The sequence below is a fragment of the Giraffa tippelskirchi genome, chromosome 2, assembly GCF_054371585.1.
Source record: "Giraffa tippelskirchi isolate mGirTip1 chromosome 2, T2T-mGirTip1v1.2.pri, whole genome shotgun sequence".
Classification (NCBI taxonomy): Eukaryota; Metazoa; Chordata; class Mammalia; order Artiodactyla; family Giraffidae; genus Giraffa; species Giraffa tippelskirchi.
The window spans coordinates 224,684,745-224,701,458 of NC_137276.1; the positions used below are offsets into that span (position 1 = coordinate 224,684,745).

Consider the following 16,714-nt stretch of genomic DNA (forward strand, 5'->3'; position numbering starts at 1 on the left):
TGTTCTGGAGGGAATCACCCTTAATGATGGCTTCATATTAAAGGTCAGGCATAAGCTTGGTCCAACAAGAACCACAATCCATCATTATACAACACAAGGAGAACCAGCTCCCCATGATGGAGAAGCAGCAGCCACCTCAAGCGGAAGAAGATTTCCTAGGAATAACACCGTAATCATCAGACTGTCAAATGAGTATGCTTCAAGAAAGAAAAGAAAGAAAGAAAAAGGAGCAACAAAAGAGAAGCTTTCAAAAAAGATTAGGCAAATTTGTAAAATTTTTAGAAATGAGAGCTATAAACACCGAAATGAAGCACTCAGTGGATAAGAATAAAAGCTGAAGAAAGAGGTTTGAAAGGCCTATTTGAAAGCACAACCTCACTAAAGCGTAGACATCTTCAAATTCTCAAACTGTCAACATAAAACTGACATAATTTCAGGTCAAAATAGTATTCAAGAAGGAAAATTTATAATAAGAAACATTTGATAAAGAGTGAGAAAGCTTACTAATACAGAACTTTGAAAAAAAATTCTCTAAAGGATGTATTTTGGGTGGGAAAATATGAACACACACACACACACACACACACACACACACACACACGCATAATCTGGTATACAAGGTAAAACGATGAATAGGAGCTGATATTCACGCAGGCCAAGCTCTGGGAGATGCTGAAGGACAGGGACGCCGGGCATGCTGCTGTCCACAGGTCACAAAGGGCTGGACATGACTGAGTGGCTGAACAACAACAACAATACAAACAGGCAAGTCACCACGCTTCACACACACCCAAAAAGGCATTTGTTCCAAAACTACAACATGAAACCAAAGCAATGGTGGGTGATTGTGTTTAAATCATTTCGTGATCCTTTTATGCTTCAGGAGAAGTAAAAAGAATTTGGTCTTATTTTGTTAGAAACCATGTTAAAATTTTAAGGGCAAAAAAAAAAAATTAAGGGCAACCACTGAATAGAACAGAATTAGATTGTATAAGTTGAAAGGGGAAAGTGGAATTTAGAAATTCAACCCAAAAGAGGACTAGAAAGGGCAGGAAGAATAAACAAGATGAAGACAGCAAAATATGATGGGAGAAATGAGCCAAGATACATGGATCTTCTAAATAAATGTGATGTAGACTAAACTCAGTATTACACTTCATGTTTAGATAAAAACCAAAACAATGTCACACAAAGCCTCACCTACATGCTACATGTAAGAAATAGACTAAACAAAAAGACAGAGAAGACTGAAAGTATCGGGGTAGAAAATTAGGCAAATGTAAAGAATGCTCTTTAAATGCCAGACAAAACAGATTTACTCAGACTACAGAAGAGGTAAACACCAAGAATTATTAAGCTTGATCCGTGAGTGTATTTTAAACCCTATTCACAAGTGTTTGAGAATGTATGTTTTTTCCAAGGATTAGCAATGTAGGCAAACAGGCCACATATGAGGCTATAATATAAATCTCAACAAATAGCAAGGAATCTGAATTCAGACAGACCACACTGGCAGCGTTATTTCTGGAACAAACTTTGCTATGAAAGAGCAAAAGGCCAGTAATACCAAAGACAGTTTGGGGGGAGGTGGGGGGAGCTAGACTGGGATACTTTCCCTACCAGATATCAGAATGTATTTAAAGTTAACAGTAATAGAAACCAGTGCAGAATTAGCAAGAAGACAGGCTAACAGAACAGAGAGTCCCAGAAACAGCCCCACCCATGTGTGGAGTGTGATGCACAGCAGATGTGGCAATGCAGATCTGGGGGAAAAGAAAGGAACATTTGATAATGTAGCGAAGACAGCAGATTACCCGCATGGAGGAACAAAATGCCGGACCCCAACTCCCATCATTCACAAGAATCAGTGCCAGGGAGGTATAAACCAGAAAGGAAAAAGTTCAAAACATAAATCCTTCAGCAGAAAATAACAGAAGAAACTGTTTGCTACCCAGGGGAGAGAGAGAAGGATTTCTTAAACAAGATAGAAAAAAAGCACAAATCCTAGGAAACAGAAAACCAGATTTTACTCAAATTAAAAACTTTTCTTTGTCAAAAGGCAACACGAAGGCAACAGGATACACTGCAGACTGAGAACAATTATCTTCAACACATATAACTGCCAAAAATATGAATATCTAGAATATAAAAGAAGTCCTATGAATCAATAAGCGTGGGTCTATCTGATTCTAAGCTGACTTCCCCGGTGGCTCAGATGGTAAAGCATCTGCCTACAGTGCGGGAGATCCAGGTTCGATCCCTGGGTCAGGAAGATTGCCCTGGAAAAGGAAATAGCAACCCATTCCAGTACTCTTGCCTAGAAAACCCACGGATGGAGGAGCCTGGTAGGCTACAGTCCACGGGGTCGCAAAGAGTCAGACACGACTGAGCAACTTAACTTCACTTCACTTCACTTCATCTGATTCTAAAACATATGTCCTTTTTTACCCCATTGGCTCTGCTTCTGCCCTTAACTGAAGATAACAATTAATAAAAGAGGAGAGACAGAGAAAAAGCAATGCAGCTGTGGCTACAGTCAGCAAAGATGATAGTGATGATTCCTCCTGTTCCTTTAAGCACGGATCTCTGTGTCTGTTTCCACACCCCATGAATTTGGGTTGGTCTTCTGACTTGATTTAAACAGCAGAATGTGACCCAAGTGGTGATACATGAATTCTGAGCTAAGGTCTCAAGTGGCTTTACAGTTTCAGGTCTGATCCTCCAGGAATGCTGGTCCATCATACAATAAAACCTCCAAGGTAGCTTCTTGAGAATGAAAGACCTCAAAGAAAGAGGGGTCCAGCCAACCAATCACCACATACGTGAGAAAGGCTAGCTTAAATCAGTCCCAGTCAGACCCAAATGGCACAGCCAATGAGAGTGACTGAGGCAAGGAGAGCAGAACAACCAGCCAGCTGAGCCTGGCCCAAAGTGCTGAGTACGCTGAGCAAATTAAATGGTGGTTTCACGCAGTTACAAGGCAGTACATGACCAATACGTGGTTAGGGGAACTTAAGTCATCAAAGAAAGCCAGAGAGGCAGGAATTGACAGCGGTGCCCTTTAAGAGAGCTGCAGAGAGATACCATCAGGCAGGAACAGGGAATCAAACCAGGAAAAGCCACGTTCTTGCTCCCACACTTCAAGGCCTTCTCTGAACACCTCCCAGAGGAAGAGGTTTATAGAACACCATTGTTGAGTATTTATGCAACCCCATACAAACAGAATTTTGCAACTTCCTACTCTAGCTTCCTTCACCACAAGAGACTTGTCCTCTAACAACAGACACTGAAGGAATTATTTTCTTTGTCCCCATTTACTTACAGTGCACATGCAGACAGCTCCAGAGAACTGAAGACAGGCTAAGAGCGGGTTGAGGAAGCAAGAAGAACAGGAAACTGCCTGTCCCACCTCCACTCTTCCCAGCACCCAGCACATCACTACGTGGCACAAAGGAGGTGCCAGTAATACCTGGAACCACAGAGATGGAACAGGGCCAAAACTAAAGAGACAAAGGATGAGCGGGGGTAGGCAATGGAGAATTATTCAGCTATAAAACCAAAGGACGACAGAAGATGAGACAGTTGAATGGCATCACTGACTCGATGGACATGCGTTTCAGCAAGCTTCGGGAGTTGGTGGTGGACAGGGAAGCCTGGCGTGCTGCAGTCCATGGGGTTGCAAAGAGTCAGACACGACTGAGCGACTGAACCGAACTGAACTGAAAACCAAAGGAAATCTACTACAAGTAACAACATGGATGGACCTTGAGGGCATTATGCTAAGTGAAATAAGTCAGAGAAAGAAAATACTGTACGATCTAACTTATATGTAGAATCTAAAATCAAAGCAAAAACCCTCGCAGACACACAGAACAGATTGGTGATTGCGAGGTAGGGGGTGGTGGGGCAGGTAGGTGAAATGGGTAAAAAGGTAAAAATGTATAGTTATAAAATAAATAAGTCATGGAGATGCACAACATTTGTTGTTGTTTAGCTGCAAAGTCATGTACAACTCTTTGTGAACCCATGGACTGTAGCTCGCCAGGCTCCTCTGTCCATGGGATTTCTCAGGCCAGAGTACTGGAGTGGGTTGCCATTTCCTTCTCCAGGGAATCTTCTGGACCCAGGGATGGAACCTGCGTCTCCTGTACTGAAGGCAAATTCTTTACTGCTGAGCCACCTGGGAAGCCATACACACATACACACACACACACACACACACACACACTAATTAATAATACTGTATTGTATTTTAAGAAAGTAAATCTCAAAAGTTCTCATCATCAGAAAAAATAAAAAAGGAATTATGTATCCTGCTGGATGTTAACTAGACACAGTGCAGATCATATAGCAATGTACACAAATATAGAATCATTATGTTGTACTCCTGAAATTAATGTTATACGTCAATTACACCCCTATTTTTAAAAACAGGATAAGCAGGGTGGGTGGCTCAGTAAAGAATCCGCCTGCAATGCAGGAGATCTGGGTTGGGAAGATCCCCTGGAGGAGGGCATGGCAACCCACTCTAGTATTCTTGCCTGGAGAACCCCCATGGACAGAGGAGCTTGGCTACGAGAGCTGGACACAACTGAGTGACTAAGCACAGGGTGGCCTCAGAGAATAAGGAACCTCAGGCCAGAGCTGAGCCCAGCAGGACAGAACCCGTAGGCCATCACAAAAGCTGCCATAAATAACATTCAATGTTGTGAACAGGTGTGATCATTTCTCTGATTCTAAAAATTATTTTCACATCATAATGGAACTGTTTTTGTAACCAAGGAAACCTTTGCTGTTAGCACGTCCCACTCACCATTATCAGGATAGAAAACAATGAGGTTAGGAGAAGTACAAACACATGCACGTAAGCTTACATTTCGATTAATCTTTGATTTACTCGGGTGCGGTACATTCACTCAGGTTCCATTCAAGCCCATTAGAGACTTACATTTAACAGAGGAAGGAAAAAAAGATCTTTGCCTTATGAGATATGTTAACAATGTTTGTTAAACTAGCAGACACTCCAAACACTTCCAAAGAAGAACCAATCATAACTGACTTTTTAAAGGCCTTTATTAATACCTGAGTTTCAAACTCTGAGTGAAAAATGACTGAGGGGAAGGGAACAAGGAAAGGTTAGACACAGCCAGTAAAGACATTGGGGCTTCCCAATGCAGGAGACATGGGTTCTATCCCTGGATTGGGAAGATCACCTGGATGGGGAAATGGCAACACACTCCAGTATTTTTGTCTGGATATTTCCATGGACAGAGAAGCCTGGTGGGCTACAGTCCAAGGGGTCGCAGGGTCAGATGTGACTAAATGTGCATGTGCACACACGTGTACACACACACACACACACACACACAGTAAAGACACTGAGCTGGAATCCAATCCTTAGGCTATGACTTTGCTTTGCTTTTCAGCCATTTTACTGTCATATAAGAATTCCATAAAAACACTCATAATATATAAAATCAACATAAACACTCACCCCTCCCCCAAGCTAAGAAAATTAAATCAAAACAATGATAAAGGAAAAAAAAACCTCAGGGGAGCTAAATATACACTATGGGGGGAGAGGAGGCAGGGGAGGAAAAACACTACAATTTTAACTTGAAAGACAATTTCTTTCCAACCACATGTTACAAAATCCCAGAGTCTGTTTCTCTACACAGAACAGTTTAATCCATAAAAACTGTACATATAGTTCTTCCCAATCCTATCAGCTTGTTGTGAAAGTCAAACTATAATCCACTAATGTTCTTTAAAATTATACAAATGGAGGCTCTTAATCTCCGCAGCAACGCTGTTTTTCCACACACAGGACTTGATGGGTGTCATTAATCAAAACCAGCCGGAAGTCAGGACTAGGCGTTGGGGTTTCCCCAGCAGGGCCCTCGGGAGCGGGCCCTGCGCTAGGTGACAATAAGCATCGCACGCAGTTTACAAAACGCACACAGTTCCACATTTTCTCGACAAACAACTATAAGGCCATGTGCTGCTGGCTATCTGTGAGTCCGCAGTGAATCTGGAGAACGCGACCCTGCCTGTCTGCAGGAAGACAAGTCTGAGCGGCTCCTCTTTCTCTGCCGCCCCTCCCTGCTGTCTGCAGAATGGAGCTGCAGACAATGAGCATTGAACGTCAATCAGAAACAGAACTTAGCATTTCACGGGCACAGCAGGGAAGCCTGCACTGCTAGGCAAATCAAAGGAGGCTTAACGGCTTCCCCCACTCTGACCGAGATGCCTTGACTCTCCTGGCTATCACAGAAGCCTTTCCTGTTCCAGCAAAGGCTGCTTAATCTACTTCCTGCAGGTAGGCTACCGGTGCCCACCACACATGGCCATCTTTCCACTCAGCATCAGATCCAGGGGGCTTACTCTCCAAACCCAAGGCTCACCCTAATTGACTTTAATGGGTAGGGGCCAGGGCAGGCCACAGCCACTTAACTCAACCAGTTCAACTTCTGGAAAGACCATTTTTCAAATTAGAAGCAATGGCAGCCCACTCCAATATTCTTGCCTGGAGAATCCCACAGACAGAGGAGCCTGGTAGGCTTCAGTCCGTGGGGTCACAAAGGGTCGGACACAACTGACTAACACTTTTAGTTCACTGAGCCTTCATCATAACTGTTGATTAGTTGCTTAGTAGTGTCTGCAGCTTTGCGATCACATGGGCTGTAGCCCGCCAGGCCCCTCTGTGCATGGGAATCTCCAGGCAAGAATATTGGAGTGGGTTGTCATTTCCTTCTCTAGAAGATCTTCCTGACCCAGGGATTGAACTCATGTCTCCTGCTTTAGCAGGCAGATTCTTTACCATTGAGCCCCCTGGGAAGCCCTTTATTGTAATATCATAAACTATTTGCTGATCTAAGCAAGGGCACCTGCTTTACCCCAACAGGTCAAGTGAATTTTAAGGACAATAAAGCCAAGCTGCCTCCATCACAAAAGTCAAATGCACTCGAACCTTAAGGACAGAACTTAAGGTAAGAGAGACAAACAGATGTTTTGAAGTCCTGGATAGATATCAGGGATGCCCTCTGAATTATGATTCTTGTAGCTGGCATGATATCAGGGGCTTTTGTTTTATCAAACTTATTTCAAAAATTATTTTAGATTAGATTTGCTTTCCTATATTGGTGTTCATATAATACTTCCCTAACTGAGGAGTGAAGGTATACATTCTAATAAACCAGGCCAGAGGTTTCACCTGGAAAGATTTCGCCCTGGGGGAACATTTAGCAATGTCTGAAGATTATTTTTGATTGACATAATTTGGGGAAGAGGGTTACTAGGACTAGTTGAGAGCGATTTGTTGGAAAACTGCTAACATCAAGGCTGAGAACACCACCCCACAACAAAGTATTTTCTGGTCCGAAATGGCAGTAGCACCAGATGAGATCATAATTCAAAACAAATCACACAGGACCATGAGAGAGGCTTTCTGGGAAACTCAAAGAAACTCAAGTTTTGCAAGTTCCTATGCCAGCTCCCCCTTCACTTCAAGGCTCTTTCTAAAACAAGAGCCACTGAAGCAACAAGCTTTCTCCCTGGACCTCTTTCCCCCATTTTCTTACCAGTATGGACCTAAACAACTGTTGGAAAAAAAAAAAAGATGAAGAATAGCTCGAGCAGATTTCCACAAGGAAACAAGGATGGCCAATGGCCAAGAATGGAGACTGAGGATTAGAGAGAACCCTGAGGATGGAATCTATTTTCCAGCCCCTGACTTTCCAAGCCAGCACAGCAACCCAGTCACCATGAGTCCTTCCCATAGTGAGGAAGAAGAGGATAAAGAAGGTCACCTAACAGGCTGTCATTACAAAAATCTCAGTGAAGCAGACAACAGAAAGTTATCCACAAACACCCCAGTTATGGTCTGCACGGGACCGTAACATTCCAATCCTCTTACCATTTCACCCAGACAAAAAACAGGCCCAGGAACCAAGGAGAGAGCTGGTGACCTAAAAGAGTAACCTCCCATCTTGACGGCACATTAGAATCACCTAAAGGCTTTTAAGCAACCACGCACCCTAACAAGGGCATACCCAAGCCCTGCCCCAGACCAAGGAAATCACTATTTCTGAAAAGCGGCCCAGCGGTCTCAGCATCTAGATAGTAGAATCTACTTCTTTCTACCCTGGGAAGGAAACTGCTTTAAGTATACTTCATAAACTTAGTTCTCAGACAATATTCCTGGTGTAGACAGAAGTGGAATAGAGTAGTAAGGAGAATAAAACCCAGCAGCCCCTGGCTACAAGTCAGAGAACCTCCCTGTCACCATTAAGACACTATGTGTTGAATGCGTATTCACTGAGCATCTCTGAGGGCTTATTCTGAACACTTTAATTACTCAATCATTCCTCACAACAGCCTCATTTGATAGTAGCATGGTATCATCCCCACTGTAGGCATGAGGTCACAGGGCACAGATTAAGCATAATCTGTTCAAAGTCATGAAGCTAATAAAGATAAACATGGGACTTATTCCCAAGGAACCTGGTTCCACAGTCCACTTAAGTCATTAGGCAGTGAGGTTTCTACATCGAGGAAACAAATCTCTCCATGAAACAGGCTTCAGAAAGAATCCAGCCCTGAAAGTTAATCACATCTTTCCATCAGAATTCTCAGGGCAGGATCAGGGCCAAGCTTGCAGACTTGGACTTGCTACAAGGGGCAATTCACCAGATAAAACCTCCTGCAGACAGGCACCAGCCGGGGTGCCTGCAGACACGGCCAGGCCCTCTGTCCACAGAGAATGTGGCCTCACATTCACTATGACCACCCTAAAATGGTCTCCGCATCAAATCTCAAATCTGTCACTCAGGATGCTTCTTATTTTTAGTTACTTCTAAATTTAGACTAAGGCTATAGTCCAGCCTGCCCATTGTACACAGTTTCTCCGTTGTTTTCTGTCATCACTGCAGCTGCCTGTGGACATTGCTTTATCTCTGCTTCATTGTGGACCATCTTTCAGGTTATTTTAGCCTGTTTACTTGCTCTCTCTTTTATCTTCCACTGTTAAATGCAGACAAGGAAATGGTAACAACCAGAAAGCAAACAGGCTGGGACTCAGGTGGGGGGCCTGAGTGTCTTGCTTCCCTCTGGCCAAGGGGATGGAGTTGCAGCTGCTGAGAGTGTTTGAGAATGCTTCTGGAACTTATTAATGTTGAAACCAACTTAGAAACTATGCAGAAAACCCACATTGTGAGTTTACTTTCACGCTGTATTTTTGAACCAGGTTGATTATCTAATTTGGCCAAGTACACTTGATTCTGAAGGGTTTTTGATCACTGCAAAATAGTAAAAGGTGAAGTGATTAAAACAGCAAAGAACTACACTAGAATGTTAAGTATGAGGACAGAACCATGTCACAGTCAACAACATAACTTTCAGCATCCAGCTTAATTATTAAGAGCAAATACTTAAATGTCGATTCCAAGACATGGTTTGTGTGTGTGTGTGTGTGTTAGTCACTCAGTCTTTGTGACCCCATGAACTGTAGCCCTCAGGGCTCCTCTGTCCATGGGATTCTCCAGAAAAGAAGACTGGAATGGACTGTCATTTCCTTCTCCAGTGGATCTTCTCAACCCAGGGATCGGACCTGGATCTCTTGCATTGTAGCCAGATTCTTTACTGTCTGAGCCACCAGAGAAGCCCAGTTATGATTTGGAAACAACCAAACAAATAAATAAATCATCTAAGAATGATTCCAAAATAAAAAAGTTTTAATGGCGTTTAAACAACAGAAGATTCAGTATATTCAGCACACAGATTTCAAAGGCGTCTGGTCTGAAGGAGGATGTATGGTCAGCTGTGGACAGGGTAGGGCTGCGTACACAGAATATAACCAGATATTCTCAAAACAGGCACCTATGTACAAATACATTTTTAAAATGAAAAAAATTTTAATAAAAAGTCTTTGGGCTTCCCTGGTGGCTCAGAGGGTAAAAGCATCTGCCTGGAATGCGGGAGACCCAGGTTCGATCCCTGGGTTGGGAAGATCCCCTGGAGAAGGAAATGGCAACCCACTCCAGTACTCTTGCCTGGAAAATCCCATGGATAGAGAAGCCTGATAGGCTACAGTCCATAGGGTCTCAAAGAGTCAGTCACAACTGAGCGACTTTACTTTAAAACCTCACAAGCTGTGTGTGTGCACAAACACAGAGGCACACACAAATCTTTTCTCAAAAGAAATACATCAAAACAGTGATTGTGTTTAAAGGAACAAATCATGAGCAATTTCAATCACACTTTATATAAGAGGTCTGTAAAGGGCCAGATAGCATTTTCAGCTTTGCAGACCATGCATCCTAGTCATAACTACTCAAATCTGCCACTGAAATGGCGAAGCAGCCAGAGACAAAAGATCAATGAACTGGTGTGACTGTGTTCCAATAAAGCTTTATTTATAAAAAGAGGCCATAGCCTGGATTTGGCCAGTGTGTCTTAATTTGCCAACCCTTACTTTATACCCATAACCTACAGGAAAAACAGAGACAGGAGAAAATATCCAAAAAAATGGTTGAGCACACACTGTGATTTGTAGTATGTACACCCAGACCTCATAAAATCCTTTCAATAACCTAATGTAACCCAACACACCTCACTTGGGTCATTTTACAGAGACCACTGTGAACCGACTTTTATGGGGTTGAGCCTGCCATCTTGTGGTCACGTAAAAGAACAGCCTTCGTGGTATTCATTCCCTATCATTTAAGCATACACAGCTCCCTGGTCAGAAAGAGAAAAACAAATACCATTTGATATCACTTATATGTGGAATCTAAAATACGATACAAATGAACCTATCTACGAAACAGAGACTAAATCAGGGACAGAGAAGAGACTGCTGGTTTTCTTCCACCAGGGGAGGAGGTTGGGAGAGGGCAGGAGTGAGTGTTTCGGATTAGCAGGTGCAATCTGGCACATGCAGAATGGATAAACAACAAGGTCCTACTATAGAGCACAGGGCACTATATTCTATATCCTGTGATAAGCCATAACGGAAGAGAATATGAAAAAGAATATATATATATATATATGTGTGTGTGTGTTGTTGTTTAGTCACCCAGTCATACCCAACTCTTTGTGACCCCATGGACTGCAGCACGCCAGGCCTCCTATATATATAGGCTTCCCAAGTGGCTCCAATAGTAAAGAATCTGCCTGCCAATGCAGGAGACATGGGTTCAATCCCTGAGTTGGGAAGATCCCCTAGAGTAGGAAAGGGCAATCCACTCTAGTATTCTTGCCTGGAAAATTCATGGACAGAGGAGCCTAGCAGGCTAATACAGTCCACAGGGTCACAAAGAGTCAGACACGACTAAGCTCTCACACCATATATATATATATATATATATATATATCTGAGTCACTTTGCTGTATAGTGGCAGGTAATGCAACACTGTAATTCAACTATGCTTCAGTTAAACAAACAAAGAAACAAAAAGGTACACAGCTCCCTGGAATGCTTTCCTAAAGATATGATGGGCGTGTGGGTACTACAATTGATTGGGATTGATTCTCTCAAGACTCAACTTGTCAAATCCTCCCAGGGAGCCACTCAATAAAAGGATGAACTATCAGCAGGCATGTGTTGTGATCTATTCTTATCGAGCGGAGCTTCAGAAGGGACTTTGCAAAACAAGAATACTCACAGTACCTACACTCAGAGGTGGGAAAGGAAGACCATTTTAACCCAACTTTTAAAAATAAGTCCCCGGGCCCAGCTTACTAAAAGCCACCCCAGCTCTAGAACAGGTCATGATGAGATTAAGCGAGAGCCATATCTATTCACCTGTGGGCTTGTTCCCGGATTCTCCTGCTTAACAAGAATGGGCACCTAAAAGTGAAGAAGCTCTAAAGCCAGTCCCAGGAAACAAACTCAGGAGATGGAGAGACGTAAGCAAGAACAGTGTCACAGGAAGAGAGCCCACGTCTGGGGAGCTAGAGGATGGAGATCAGTGGGGGTCCCAGGAAGGCTTCCTGGGGCAGGTAGCATCCAAGCTGCTCTCCTTCCAGAGTGAGCATAAGGTTGTCAGAGGGAGTGGAAGGAAAGGTATAAACAGGAAAAACAGCAGATGGCGCAGGGGAGGGGGTTTCTGCCAACGGGCTCATCTCCAGACTCGAGGTCAGAAGAGCCCCAGGGAAAAGCAGACCAAACACCAGCTCTGGGCATATTTCCATTCCAGGCTTCTCACTCCACATCCTCTCCCCTTCCACACAAGGAAACACAGGACTGGGGCGACATAGGAGATGGTGCCGTGAAAGCAGGGGCAGGACCAAAGCCCCAGCATCTTCAGTGACTCCCGGCACTTCGGCGTCTCTACATCTCTGCCCACAGTCAAGCGGCTTCTATCTACTTATCTTTCCCCCAAAAGACAAACAGAGCTTTCCATTGCAGCCAAATAGCAATTCCACCAGCATGTAAGTTTCCCAGCCCCTTTACACCTCGACGTGGGAGCTCAGTCATCTGTTAATCTTCCTCACGCATCTCATAGGACCTGCCAGACACAGGAAATCCACGGAAAGACGCAAGCCACGAGGGGCAACCCAGGGCACAGCCATACCTGTGTCGCTGCTGAGAAAGGCGAGGGGGCTCTCGCTGAGGTCGGCCGGGCCGTCCAGCCGATGGGGCGGGTTCTCCAGCAATTCTGCTCCTCCCTCCAGCTCGGGGTAGGTCCTCACCAGGAGGCCCAGGGACGGCTGTGTGAGGAAATCTCTGAGCACAGAGGAGTTCAGGGTGCCCGCAGCCCGCTTATTGATCTCGAGAATCTCATCTCCCGCCTTCAGGCCTGTCAGTGCGAGATGGAAAAATGTTTAATCTCACACACACACACACACACACACACTGCACACATAAAAGCAGCGGCAGCATCAAATCAGATTGCAGCTGCAGAGAAGCCCTGCTTCTAAAGGGCACACCAAGGTCGCGTGTTAGGGGTGCCGGTGCTGCAAGCAGGCTGGCGTGCTCCAAGGGGCTCACAGGGCGATCACGTGGGCTTCGGTTCTGGAAGGTTCTAGACTGGGATGTCAGAGCAGGCCTGAGCTGCCCTGAATACACCGTCCAAACAACCATACCCCTTCCTGAATCTATGTGCTCTGCTGTTAGTTGCTCAGTCCTGTCTGACTCTTTGCGACCCCGTGGACTACAGCCCACCAGGCTCCTCTGCCCATGGGATTCTTTGGGTAAGAATACTAGAGTGGGTTGCCATGCCCTTCTTCAGGGGATCTTCCCAACTCAGAGATCGAACCTGAGTCTCCTGCACGGCAGGCAGATTCTTTACCGTCTGAGCCACCGGGGAAGCCCGTATGCTCTAACCTAGCTGTCGTCCTATTATTTCGAGGGGAAACACGGCAATGCTCCCTGATTTCAGCAATGCGTGTGTCATGTACATGCTTGTCTACAGTGAACACGCGTGCACAGTCAGCTAAAGCCTATCAATCGTTGCTATGGAAACAAAATGCAGGCGTCTCCTCGGCTACAACCACTGAAGGTCATCTCATTCCAAACACATTCAGGGATAAGAATTTACAGAACCAAATGCAATCATATTTGCTCTCCAACCCCTGCCCACCCCCCACCCCCACCTTTTATGTGGGCTTCCCAGGTGGTGCTAGTGGTAAAGAATCCACCTGCCAATGCAGGAGGTGCAAAAGACTCAGGTTCGATTCCTGGGTCAGGCAGATCCCCTGGAAGAGGAAACAGCAGTCCACTCCAGTATTCTTGCCTGGAGAATTTCATGGGCAGAGGAGCCTCGCAGGCTACAGTCCATGGAGTCACAAAGAGTCGGACAGGACTGAGGGACTGAACCACCATCACCACCACATTTTATATAAAACTACATCAGGACCTTGGTGAGTGGCCTTTTGAAGGTCCCCAAGGGTTCTGCTACCTTTGCAAAGCATTCTGGGGAGCTGCCAAAGCTTGGGACCCAGAGGAGTAGCCGTGAACCAGGCTAGCCTCAGAGAACAGGAACTTGCGACTGACTCGGGGCAGGTCTGCCTGACATTTAAAAAACATTGCAGCAGAGTGAGAAAGGGAGAGGTTAGGGAAGCACAGGAGACAAAACACGGGTTCCTTTCGGCTAAGAAGAAGAAAAGAGGATGATTCCTATTTTCTAGACCAATGTGGAAAAACAAATCTGTAAAAAGGGAGTGACCAACGGGCAAAGGCAAAGGATGATCTCGCCCGACGTGAAGCCACACAAGCCTTCAGGCACCCACAAGTCTCACTCTGATTCCGCAGAGAAGTTCTCACTTCCCAGCTTTGCCAGGTCACACCTCTAGGCCAGCTTTACTCAGGTTTCCAAAACACTTGAAATCAACTCTCGGTCATAAAAATATTCAAAGAAACATCACAGGTGAGAAGGCAATGGGAGAGAAATGGGAAAGTTTCTCTCCGTGCCAGAGGTGGAATTCTAGGAGACTAACCATTCCACTTTTGGGTGAAAGATTCTGGCGTTACAACATTTGAATTGAAAATACCAAACTTCCACATGTGAAAGGCCGTTGTCATCTTTGAAGTCTTCTCTTGGAGACAACTCCTTTGGTTAGGCATCAGAGGCCGTAATATAAGGAGAAAAACAAGAAAAGACAAAAACTAAAAACATCAGTAAGTTTTGTTTTGTTTTGTTTTTTAAAATGAATCGCTAGGTGGGCTGGAACTCCCTGGTGGTCCAGTGGTTCGGATGCCACACTCTCACCACCAAGGGCCTGGGTTCAATCCGTGGTTGAGGAACTAAATCCCACAAGCCATGCAGCCAAAAAATAAATTGATGTCTTTAAATAACTTTTAAAAAAGAATTTCTAGGTTTGTATGACTGGTTGAATACGAGTGTATAGTGGGTTAAAGGGCAACCCCTGAAAAGATATGTCCATGTTCCAGAACCTGGGAATGGAACCTTATTTGGGAACAGGGTCTCTGCAGCTGTAATTCAGTAAAAGCGCTTGAGATCAGATCACGCTGGATTATCTGATGGGTCCTAAACCCAGTGACAACCATCCTTGTGGGACAGACACAAAAGACAGACACAGAAAGTAAGGAGAAAGTCAGGGCAGGGTGGAGAGTGAGACAGGGTGATGCTGCCACAAGCCAGCCAACACCAGACGAAGGAAAAGGCAAGAAAGGACCCTACCCACCGACTGCCCCCCCAGAGCCTCCCAGGGACCCCAGCCCTGACAACCTGGCTTCAGACTCTGTCCTCCAGAACTGTGGCAGAAAACAGTTCTGTTTCTTGAAGAAAGTGTGTTAGTTACTCGGTCGTGTCTGACTCTTTTCAATCCCATGGACTATAGCCCGCCAGGCTCTTCTGTCCATGGGGATTCTCCAGGCAAGAATACTGGTAATGGTTTAAATGAGATTAAACAAAATAATCCATGTAGAACTCCTCACGTTGCACTTGGCATGTTGAAGATATTCAACAGACACTAACTCCCATTATTAATGTTTGGTAGCAGAAACAGGAAAACTTTGTTTTTTCATTTTGAGCCTACTCAAAAACACTCCCCATTTGCCCACAGTAAAAGCTGTGAAATATCCCATCTGTCTAGAGAGTTCTAGCCCATGGCCTTCTCAGCCAGGCTCTGTCTTGCAGAGCCATCAGGAAGACACTTAGATGGCAGCAATAGAAGATGCCTGATCCCAACCTCAGAGGATTCCAAGAGCAGAACAACAGGCCCAAGATGAACAGAGACACATGGTAAACACACTCTGGTTTCAAAAGTCAATTCTACAAGGACAGTCAATGTGAGATCCAACACGGAGCAGCGGGTGACAGAGAGACAGAGAGAGAGCAGGAATATGGGAACTAATCGCCAGCCCATTCCAAGCCAAAAGCCCATGGTGGCTAACAATAATAAAGTGTAGACTCAATGAATGATAGAATATTCGGTTCTAATTAGGCTGCATGCCACCAGACTCCTCTTGGTGTGCGCCACATTCTGGTCATTTTAAGAAACGCTGGCATCGGGATGGTGTCCAGAGGGCAATGAGCAGAGTTTATTCTATACTCTAACTGTTGAAGATCTGCAAGCGTCAAATGTGGAAAAGACTTAGCAGTTATAACAGAACAAATATCATGAACTCCTATGGCTGGCTATAAAGTAGGAGGCTAAATGGAGAATGGAAGCTGAAGGAAAAGGATGTTTTATCATCAGAGTCTGTATGGTCCACCAGGAGCTCTCCAACACTGGTTAGCTTTCCATCACCTTCACACAGAGGCTACGTTTTAACATCAAATACCCTGAGAACTGCAATAGCATCACTGACTCACGGGTCACGAATCGGAGCAAACTCCAGGCGACAGTGAAGGACAGAGGAGCCTGGCAGGCTGCAGTCCCTGGGGTCACAAAGAGTTGGACACGACTTAGCGATTGAACAGCCACCACAACCCCAAATCTCTCTCCCGACACAGCCCTCTGCAGGCAGGGTACTGGGATAGTTTGCCACCCACGTGGACAAATGGACATCCCTCTTGCATCTGTAGAGAAGAGTGTCATACGGGGTAAGGGGGCTGCAGCACTCAACCGTTTGTTTTCACCTAACACCAGGGTTCTTGGATTCAAAGGACTAAAACAGGATGTGACTGAAACCAGGGCAGCGTATTTCCCCACCCCCGCACCCAGCACAGTCACTGCAGGGCTAAAAGAGATAAAAATCAGTTTGGGGTTCAAAGGGGAATAAACCCCGCCACCTCTGCTCTTAGCT

General features: G+C 44.9%; 1 protein-coding gene and 1 non-coding gene across 11 annotated transcripts in view; one reads left to right on the top strand and one right to left on the bottom strand.

The window, feature by feature from the left end:
* Positions 1-16,714, bottom strand: part of TIAM1 (TIAM Rac1 associated GEF 1) — a 665,813-nt gene that overhangs the window by 218,811 nt on the left and 430,288 nt on the right. For all 10 annotated transcript variants that reach the window (XM_081558051.1, XM_081558062.1, XM_081558048.1 and 7 more), the window contains one exon: positions 12,576-12,800. In XM_081558051.1, the coding sequence (XP_081414177.1) occupies positions 12,576-12,800 (225 nt within the window). The remainder of the gene's footprint in view (positions 1-12,575; positions 12,801-16,714) is intronic.
* Positions 9,933-10,005, top strand: TRNAS-GGA (transfer RNA serine (anticodon GGA)). Its single transcript has one exon. It is a non-coding gene; the product is annotated as a tRNA-Ser (tRNA).